Genomic DNA, 10,630 nt, shown 5'->3' with positions numbered 1-10,630 from the left:
CTTAAAGATATCAAAATGCACCAAAGACGTAGTTTCGCAAATTCAACGTTAACAATTAAGGCCATGGGTTCAAGACTAAATCGTTTAGCCCCTTCTCAATTTAAAGACCAGGCAACACCGGGCAGCTTATAGGTCTAGCATTTCTTCATATTTTTACACTGATTAATAACTTTCTCTAGGTTCCGACGCTAGCAACGCACGAATCATGCAGGCGGTAGAGTGTCAGATCGCTATCAATAATGAATTTTACAAAACTGTGAGATAATTAAGTTGCTTGCTTTAAATAATAATAATAATATTTTGAAAGACAAAAGAAGACGAGAGTAATATTATTTAATTGCTCAATTTTATTAGAATATGCGAAGCCTTGATGGTCCGTGCGCGTCCTTCCTTAAGGACACATCGGAAGACCCCAAAATACGCTTCTGTAGGACTTTAAAAGGACCAAATGACCAAAACTCCATAGAGGTAAAATAGATTTGATATGATATCTGGACAACAAAGACTCAAGATAGGGCTTCAATCATACCAGTCCCGCACCAAGGTCCCCTTTGTTGTCCACATACAAGCGGATGTTACGTCACACCCCGACTCTATTAATATTACCTACTCAGTCTCCAAATCCTTGTTATATTTAATTTTAAATTGATTTTAATCACAGTTAATTAAATGCCTCCTGACCAACGCTGGAAGAGTACCCGATGCAAACAAAGCTAAGGTAGGCATAATTATTATTTTTTTTAATTTTTGCGTTAGAGTCAATAGGAAAATGTTCCACGTCTTTACCGTAAATTGTGCCGATATTTTACTGGTATAGGTTTGTTAATTACCGCGTTTTATAAAGTATTGAATAGTGAGTGGGCGTGTTTGTAATTAAAAGAGCGTTGATGCGGTTCGTTCATAGAGAAGCGACAGGTGCATTCCAACTCCGTCTCACTCTAGAGCAGAAGCAAATTATTCTTTCAAGCTGAAGTTTTTATCAAATATTATAAAACGTTTTATTGCAGGGTGTAGATCAATGTGTGGCAATACCACCGGCAACATAAGGAAACAAGAAATGCCAGCCACGAAGAAGAAATAAAATTTGATGTAATAATTAAAATAATAAACAAATAATGGTGTAAGAATTATAATAAATAAACAAATAATGGTGTAAGAATTATAATAAATAAATAAATAATGGTGTAAGAATTATAATAAATAAACAAATAATGGTGTAAGAATTATAATAAATAAACAAATAATGGTATAAGAAATTTAGCATATTTTTGATTTTCTCTCAGAAATTGGGGTTTTTGATTTCATAAAAAGCTTAAACAATTTACATGCAAAGTTTGGGGTTTTTTCTGTAAGCTAATTATTAAAGACATAACACAACAAACATGGAGGGTTATCTTGAAAAACACGGGCATTCAGTTCTGGAGAGAACAATCTAGCCATTGGTCCTCAAAGAAGGCTAAACAGTTTATAGCTAAATGGTGACTGTTCTCATTTTCGACTATACATTTCAGATCATCAACATATGTTCTAGGAATGGCTCTGACGTAGCTTAACATACAGATCACGTAAATTTCATATTTTTCTCGCGAAAATACGTCAAAAAACCCGTGATATTAAAATTTGGTCCATCCCAGTTTCGATATTCCGTATTCTACGCCTACGTTTACACTTTCTAGAGCGTGGAATACTGAATATGAAATGGATTTTATACCATAAAACACTCGGGCCGGCTATAGCAAAATTAATCAAGCGCAAATTGTCAAGCGAATCGTACCAAACTTGGAGAAAGAACTTTGAAAATGTTGGCAGTTTATTTTATCGGCGTCTTTCTGGCATTTTTCCTGAAACTTCGGGCTGTGGATGCCCAGTTCATGGCTAGCGATAGCGATGCTGAAGGGGCCATAGCTCTTTTCAGTAAATACGGCTGCAGTATGTAAATTTAAATGCTCAAAAAAGGCAGTTATTTCTAGTAAATTTCAATACGATATATCTTAGAAATACCAAAGTGTATCGAAGATTTAGTAAATTAAAAAAATAAATTTTAAGTTTTCAGAATTAGCTTTGACATTTAGACAGCAAAGAGATCGTAATTACAAAGCTAAATCTTTGTTATTAACGCGGCACAAGACTAAATCTTAGTTATTAACGCGGCACAAGACTAAATCTTAGTTATTAACGCGGCACAAGACTAAATCTTAGTTATTAACGCGGCACAAGACTAAATCTTAGTTATTAACGCGGCACAAGACTAAATCTTAGTTATTAACGCGGCACAAGACTAAATCTTAGTTATTAACGCGGCACAAGACTAAATCTTAGTTATTAACGCGGCACAAGACTAAATCTTAGTTATTAACGCGGCACAAGACTAAATCTTAGTTATTAACGCGGCACAAGACTAAATCTTAGTTATTAACGCGGCACAAGACTAAATCTTAGTTATTAGCGCGTCACAAGGCTAAATCTTAGTTATTAACACGTCACGAGACTAAATCTTAGTTATTAACGCGTCACGAGACTAAACCTTAGTTATTAACGCGTTGCAAGGTCATATTCAATATTTTGGGCCGACTTTAAAACTGAATGATTAAATACTCCAGGCGCAACGGCTAGCGATGCCCAAATAACACAAGCAATGATATGTCAGCAATCAATCGACGCGACTTTTTACGAAAAAGTAAGACTCACTTCAGTTACTTAAAATTATATTTTGAAATAAAAGAAAGTGTAATACTATTTAATTCTTTGAATGGTCATTTCTGGTAGCTAGAAAATGCCAGTACTGGTAAATGCAAGAGTCTAGTTACTGAGACGTCAAGTGACTCCGATATCGGCAACTTCTGCAAGAGTTTAAAAGGACCAAATGACGCAAAGTCCATAGAGGTAAAACAGATTCAATTCTTCCACGCTATACAGTATATCTGGCTGCATGGTCAGTAGGATCTTGAACGCGCATTTCGAGATTCACTCGGGGATGTCAAGAAATTAAGACTTATAAAAGACACGATTAATTAAAACTATTAACTAATTATTATACACAAAAACGTTCTTTTAAACACAGCTAATGAAGTGCGTCCTCAACGAGGCGGGAAGACTACCCGATGCAACCAAATCAATGGTAATTATTATTTTTTTAGTAGTTGTAGTAGTAGTAGTAGTAGTAGTAGTAGTAGTAGTAGTAGTAGTAGTAGTAGTAGGCTTACTAGTAGTACAACAAGGCTTGAGTATCGCGAGGTTAATGTCTACTAATAAACTCATCCCTAATCGCAATCCAATTTAAGCTAGATTTTATAATTAACATTGAATGTTTTTATTTTCAGAATAACGAGAAATGTGTCGAGGTATAAATAAATAACCAAGAAATTATAGCCAAGAATATTAGAAATATCAATATAATTATAATAATAAATGAATAATGGTGTAATAATTATAATAATAAATAAATAATGGTGTAGTAATTATAATAATAAATAAATAATGGTGTAGTAATTATAATAATAAATAAATGATGGTGTAATAATTATAATAAATAAATAAATGATGGTGTAATAATTATAATAATAAATAAATAATGTTGCAAAATAAAGGTTTTCAAAAAGAATAATTTTTTCATGTAGTTAAACCAAATCATGAAGGGTTGATTGGCAATTCAGTAGTACAGGCTGGGGCGAACAATCTATCCGTTGGTCATCCAAGGAGGCTTAACAGTTTATAGTTCAAAATGTACACGACGGTGTTAGTGTTCATTTCGACTATTCATTTCAATTTACCTACAGATGTTCCAGGAATGCCTCTGACGCATTTTAACATACGGATCACGTTATTTCATATTTTTATCTCAAAAATACGTCAAAACCCCGAGATATTAAATTGTTTTTCATCTCAGCTTCAATGTTCCGTACTCTCGACGGTTTCCAATAATATAACTCTACGTTTACATTTTGTAGAGCGTGGAATATTGAAAATGAAATTGATTTTATGCTATAAAACACTCAGGTCTGCTATAACAAAATTAATCTAGCGCCAATTGTCAACCCAATCGTACCAAATTTGGAGAAAGAACTTTCTAAAATGTTGGCAGTTTATTTTAGCGTCATTCTCGCGTTTCTTCCAAGTCTTCAGGCAGTGGATTCCGAGTTTATGGTTACCGATAACGATGCTAAAGGGGCCATAACTGACGCCAGTAAATACGGGTGCAGTATGTAAATTTAAATCCTCCAAAAAGACTTTTATTTTTTGATGAGTTTAAAACTGAATGCTTAAATACTACAGGTGCAACGGCTAACGATGACCAAATAAAACAAGCAATGATATGTCAGCAATCAGTCGACGCGAAATTTTACCAAAGTGTGAGAAACTTAAAATAATATTTTGAAATAAAAGAAAGTCTATATTGGTTCGTAATTTTTGGTAGCTTGATGATGCCATTAAAGGTGAATGCCAGAATCTAATTACTGACACATCATGTGACACCGTTTTCGGCAATTTCTGCAAGAGTTTAAAAGGACCGGATGACGCAAAGTCCATAGAGGTAAAATAAATTCAATTCTTCCAGACGCTAAGCTAAATCTGTGGCTGCATGGGTAATTTGGGAATACTTATCTTGAGCGTACATTTCGAGATTGATATGTAGGATATGTCAAGAAATTAAGACTTATAAAAGACAATTAATTAAAACATTCTTCACACGCTGATGCACAACCGTTCTTTGAATCGCAGCTAATGAAATGCGTCTTCAACGCAGCCGGAATAATACCCGATGGATCCAGAGCTATGGTAATTATTTCGTTTTATTTAATCCTAATATCAGCTTTTAGATATTACCATAAGTTTATAAGTGATATGCTCCATCCATAAGTATGACACTACCTATACTTTGTCGATATGCTGCTGAGAGACTTACAGTACTCGAGATAACTAGTTCAAGGGAGAACGACAATTAAGCGAGTCAATTGAAGTCCTACCCTACACTCGGTGGTGGTTAATTAATTTTGCATGCAGGACCAAGTTCCATCTAGGTCCTCCTATTTAGTCTGTGCCCCCTTTGACAGCAGCGCCTCACTTACCAGGCCTCCCTCGCTTTACCTCCCCGAATCTATGACCTACCTCACTCACTCACTCACTTCAAAATTACAAGCCTTTCAGTTTCTAAGTTACCAGAGATTAATTAAACAAACTTATGGAACATGAACATATCTTATGAACTTATGATACTAGGCCTAGTATTTGAAGCATACCTAATTGCATTCCAGTTTAAGCTAGGTTTTATAATTAACATTGAATGTTTTTGTTTTCAGAATAACTCGAAATGTGTCGTAGTATAAATAAGGCAAGAATATTAGAAATATCGATATGTTTAAAATAATGAATAAATAACGGCGTAATAATTATAATAATGAATAAATAAATAATGGCGTAATAATTATAATAATGAATAAATAATGGCGTAATAATTATAATAATGAATAAATAATGGCGTAATAATTATAATAATAAATGAATGACGATGTTAATAATTATAATAATAAATGAATGACGATGTTAATAATTATAATAATAAATGAATGACGATGTTAATAATTATAATAAATAAATAAATAAAAGAATAATGATGTAAGAATTAAAAATAACTAAGCAAACGTACTTTTTGCTTTTACCTATGAAATTATTAGTTATTTTAACATATGGAGCAAGCTCTGCACGTAATTACCTATTTTTCTAGCAAAAACATCCAATGATATTAAAATTTCGTTCAAAACAGTACGTACTTGGCTAGACCGTCTCGCCAGTTCAAGGTTCTGTGCTAGACAAGAGACCTCGAGGTTCGCAAAATAGTTTTAACTCTACACTGGGACATTAAACAGTCAACACGAACTGTTTTCGTTCTTTAACATACTCTGTTGAGCTAATTTAGCGCAAATTGTCAACCGAATCAAAGATAAGCAAAATGTTGGCCTTATATTTTAGCGTCATTCTGGTGTTTTTCTTAAGACTTCGGGCAGTTAATACACGGTTCATGGCCACCGATGAAGATGCTAAGAAGGGAATAGATAATTTCGGTTCATACGGCTGCAGTATGTACATTTAACTCCTCCAAATAGGCTGTTATTTTTAGTATTTCAATACCATACAGAGTAGTGGCACCCCATGCTAATTCCCCATAGGCCATCATGTAATCAAAGGGAGGTACCATTACTCTACATTTAATTTTACAGGTGGCATGGTTACCGATGCCCAAGTAAGGCAATATATCAAGTGTGAGAAAGCAATTGATATGGAGTTTTACCAGAAAGTAAGATTTTAATTACTTAAAATTATATCTTGAAAGAAAAGCAAACATTAATACTATTATTCAAATAATTTGTGTAAGACTAAAGAGGCCGCTACTACTGGTCAATGCAAGGATCTAGTTACTGACCAATCAGATGACGTTTCACTCCGTTTATGCAAGACTTTAAAAGGACCAGATGACCCAAACTCCATAAAGGTTATTATTTTAGACCAAAAAATATCGTGTCAGGGAAGGGTTAAAAGCAATTAGGACTTGAAATATGTACATTAATACTAAGTTTAACTTTAAAATCTTCCTTTCAGCCTAAAATTCCTCGTTAGGTTAGGTTAGGTTCAATTAGGGGGGGGAGGTTAGGTGATCGTCATCTAGGCATAAATTGCTTATTTTAATTTTAATTGCAGTTTATGAAATGCCTTTTTAATGCTGCTGGAAGAGCATCCAGGCCAGATAAACCCCTGGTAATGATTATTATTTTTTTATTATTCCGAAAATGAGCTTAAGCTCACAAAATGAGCTAAGTTAATCGCAATTGCAAGTCTTCGATAGGAATATGTCTTGCCTTTTTAATCAATATCGAATGTTTACTTTCAGACTAACCCGGAATGCGTCAAGGTTACCTAAGTTACTAACATGTAAACAATCAAACAATAAATTATTGGTACGAATATTAAAAATATTGTAATAATAAATAAATTATGGAGTATTAATTATAAATAAATAAATAAATAAATAAATTATGGAGTATTAATTATAAATAAATAAATAAATAAATAAATTATGGAGTATTAATTATAAATAAATAAATAAATAAATAAATTATGGAGTATTAATTATAAATAAATAAATAAATAAATAAATTATGGAGTATTAATTATAAATAAATAAATAAATAAATAAATTATGGAGTATTAATTATAAATAAATAAATAAATAAATAAATAATGGTGTAAGAACTATAAAATTCATAAATAAATAAATAATGGTGTAAGAACTATAAAATTCATAAATAAATAAATAATGGTGTAAGAACTATAAAATTCATAAATAAATAAATAATGGTGTAAGAACTATAAAATTCATAAATAAATAAATAATGGTGTAAGAACTATAAAATTCATAAATAAATAAATAATGGTGTAAGAACTATAAAATTCAAAAATAAATAAATAATGGTGTAAGAACTATAAAATTCATAAATAAATAAATAATTAAGGGTGTAAGAATTATAATAAATAAATAATTAATGGTGTAAGAATTATAATAAATAAATAATTAATGGTGTAAGAATTATAATAAATAAATAATTAATGGTGTAAGAATTATAATAAATAAATAATTAATGGTGTAAGAATTATAATAAATAAATAATTAATGGTGTAAGAATTATAATAAATAAATAATTAATGGTGTAAGAATTATAATAAATAAATAATTAATGGTGTAAGAATTATAATAAATAAATAATTAATGGTGTAAGAATTATAATAAATAAATAATTAATGGTGTAAGAATTATAATAAATAAATAATTAATGGTGTAAGAATTATTATAAATAAATAAATAAATAAATGTACTTATTGGTTTTACCTATGAAATTATGACTCATTTTAACATATGGAGCAAGCTCAGCACGTAATTCATATTTTTCTAGCAAAATGGGGAAAAACATCCAATGATATTAAAATTTCGTTCAAAACAGTACGTACTTGGTTAGACCGTCGCCAGTTCAAGGTTCCGTACCAGACAAGAGACGCAAGAGGTTCGCAAAATAGTTTTAACTCTACACTGGGACATTAAACAGTCAACACGAAATGGTTTTCGTTCCATAACACACTCTTTTGAGCTACAGTAAAACTAACACAGCGCAAATCAAAGATAAGCATAATGTTGGCCTTATATTTTAGCGTCATTCTGGTGTTTTTCTTAAGACTTCGGTCAGTGGATGCCCAGTTCATGGCTACCGATGAAGATGCTAAGGATGGCTTAGATATTTTTGGTTCATACGGCTGCAGTATGTAAATTTAACTCCTCCAAATCGGCTGTTATTTTTAGTATTTCAATACCATACAGAGTAGTGGCACCCCATGCTAATTCCCCATAGGCCATCATGTAATCAAAGGGAGGTACCATTACTCTACATTTAATTTTACAGGTGCCATGGCTACCGATGCCCAAGTAAGGCAATATATAACGTGTGAGAAAACAATCGATATGGAGTTTTACCAGAAAGTAAGACACTGGCTTTAATTACTTAAATTCATACCCTGCAAGAAAAGAAACAGTAATACTAAATTATGCAAATAATTTTTGTTAGACTAACGAGGCCGCTACTACGGGTCAATGCAAGGAACTAGTTACTGACCAATCAGATGACGTTTCACTCCGTTTATGCAAGACTTTAAAAGGACCAGATGACCCAAACTCCATAGAGGTTATAATTTTAGACAAAAAAAATCGTGTCAAGGGAAGGGTTAATAGCAATTAGGACTTGAAAGACAACACTAATTTTAACTTTAAAAATTTTCTTTTCAGCCTAAAATTCCTAGTTTCTAAGTTTAGGTTAGGTTAGGTTAGGTTAGGTTAGGTTAGGTTAGGTTAGGTTAGGTTAGGCTAGGTTAGGTTATTGGGGTAGGGTGGGGGGAGGTCAGGTGATCGTCATCTAGGCACTAATTGCTTATTTTAATTTTAATTGCAGTTTATGAAATGCCTTTTTAATGCCGCTGGAAGGGCATCCAGGCCAGATAAAGCCCTGGTAATGATTATTTTTTTTATTTCGAAAATGAGCTAAGTTAATCGCAATTGCAAGTCTTCGATACGTCTTGCCTTTTTAATCAATATCAAATGTTTACTTTCAGACTAGCCCGGAATGCGTCAAGGTCACCTAGGTTACTTAGGTGTAAACAATCAAACAAGAAATGCCTGGTACGGATATTAATATTATCATTGTAATAATAAATAAATGGGGTATTAATTAAAAATAATAAATAAATAAATAATGGTGTAAGAATTAAAAATAATAAATAAATAAATAATGGTGTAAGAATTAAAAATAATAAATAAATAACTAGTGGTGTAAAAATTATAATAAATAAATAAATAACTAGTGGTGTAAAAATTATAATAAATAAATAAATAACTAGTGGTGTAAAAATTATAATAAATAAATAAATAAATAACTAATGGTGTAAGAATTATAATAAATAAATAAATAAATAACTAGTGGTGTAAAAATTATAATAAATAAATAAATAAATAAATAACTAATGGTGTAAGAATTATAATAAATAAATAAATAACTAATGGTGTAAGAATTATAATAAATAAATAAATAACTAATGGTGTAAGAATTATAATAAATAAATAAATAACTAATGGTGTAAGAATTATAATAAATAAATAAATAACTAATGGTGTAAGAATTATAATAAATAAATAAATAACTAATGGTGTAAGAATTATAATAAATAAATAAATAATGGTATAAGAAATCTGTTGTTGCTTATTGAGGCCAGGGTAGGAACTTAAGAGGGTGGCGGCCTTCCTCCAGTGTGGTGTTGGTTTCCCTACTAGTACTTAATGGAATGGTCTATTGTGACTCTAAAATATTATTTTCTTATGAATTAAGCTCAAGAAAACATTACTTTGCTATGCATGAACCAAGCTCCGAATTTTTAGGCCTATTAATTTACTTGGAATTAATTACTAAAATATTATTCTTTAATATACCGGTATATTGACAAAAATGCCCTTGGCAATATCGGTATATTTAATTAAGAAGGAAATTCGGCAATGGGCGGAGGTTGTTTTTCTCCGTATGAAAACGGCAAAGCACCTGCAAGAAACGACAGTCAACCTTCGTAGGGCGACTGTTTAGGCGCGTAGGTTAACGTTATCGGAAAATCCCATGGACTTATCCCGTGCCTCGAAGCCTTCGAAGGTCTTCGCGTAAACACAAGATGAAGAAATAAATTGCGCTTAATCGCAATAATTCGAAATATCAATAAGTAACAATGAATTTACTAACTGAGAATAGCACTGAGTTATCATCCTATCATGTAGTGGTTTTCCGACTACTTCTAAATCATTTCAATGGTTAGTTCTTCTACAAGAAGCATGGAAGGGTTTTTCTTTCAAGTTATGATCATTGGAGTAATTTACGGATGACCCGTTGACCCCTTTATTCATTTAACATCGTTTTTCAGTTCCTTACTAAAATGCAAGGTTTCACTCCAAAGATCATAACTGTATCATTTTAGGAGGTTTAATACTATCACACGATGGTCCACCGAGAAGTTCTCGGCGAGAACCCAGTAGCGTAAAATTATCTAACTACAACCA

At 31.7% G+C, this 10,630-nt stretch overlaps 2 protein-coding genes and 2 long non-coding RNA genes across 6 annotated transcripts; all 4 read left to right on the top strand.

Moving 5' to 3' along the window:
* The first annotated feature begins 354 nt into the window (after positions 1-354).
* LOC149709520 (uncharacterized) lies at positions 355-1,109 on the top strand. Its single transcript, XR_016380377.1, has 3 exons — positions 355-468; positions 662-718; positions 1,008-1,109. It is a non-coding gene; the product is annotated as an uncharacterized LOC149709520 (long non-coding RNA).
* Positions 1,110-1,764: 655 nt separating this feature from the next.
* LOC149709519 (uncharacterized) lies at positions 1,765-3,528 on the top strand. Its single transcript, XM_089863701.1, has 5 exons — positions 1,765-1,929; positions 2,601-2,677; positions 2,767-2,883; positions 3,062-3,118; positions 3,321-3,528. The coding sequence occupies exons 1-5, from the start codon at positions 1,800-1,802 to the stop codon at positions 3,345-3,347; spliced, it is 408 nt and encodes a 135-aa protein (XP_089719827.1). The 5' UTR covers positions 1,765-1,799; the 3' UTR covers positions 3,348-3,528.
* Positions 3,529-4,283: 755 nt separating this feature from the next.
* On the top strand, positions 4,284-5,383 carry LOC149709518 (uncharacterized). Of its 2 annotated transcripts, XR_016380364.1 has the most exons (4): positions 4,284-4,349; positions 4,415-4,531; positions 4,720-4,776; positions 5,298-5,383. It is a non-coding gene; the product is annotated as an uncharacterized LOC149709518 (long non-coding RNA). The 2 variants fall into 2 exon arrangements; XR_016380361.1 differs by lacking the exon at positions 5,298-5,383 and having other exon boundaries at positions 4,720-4,952.
* A 481-nt stretch (positions 5,384-5,864) lies between these two features.
* Positions 5,865-9,214, top strand: LOC149709517 (uncharacterized). 2 transcript variants are annotated; one of them, XM_089863679.1, is made up of 5 exons: positions 5,865-6,074; positions 6,216-6,292; positions 6,371-6,487; positions 8,988-9,044; positions 9,148-9,214. In XM_089863679.1, exons 1-5 carry the CDS (start codon positions 5,948-5,950, stop codon positions 9,175-9,177), a joined length of 408 nt encoding a protein of 135 aa, XP_089719805.1. In that variant the 5' UTR covers positions 5,865-5,947; the 3' UTR covers positions 9,178-9,214. The 2 variants fall into 2 exon arrangements, with proteins under 2 accessions (XP_089719805.1, XP_089719797.1); XM_089863671.1 differs by lacking the exons at positions 8,988-9,044; positions 9,148-9,214 and adding an exon at positions 6,694-6,870.
* Positions 9,215-10,630: the final 1,416 nt, after the last annotated feature.

Source organism: Phalangium opilio, unplaced genomic scaffold (assembly GCF_054372755.1).
Source record: "Phalangium opilio isolate 3A_F unplaced genomic scaffold, DU_Popi_V2 ptg000013l_1, whole genome shotgun sequence".
In the NCBI taxonomy this organism is placed as follows: Eukaryota; Metazoa; Arthropoda; class Arachnida; order Opiliones; family Phalangiidae; genus Phalangium; species Phalangium opilio.
The sequence above is the reverse complement of the archived record's forward strand: the minus strand, read 5'-3'. Positions and strand labels throughout refer to the sequence as shown.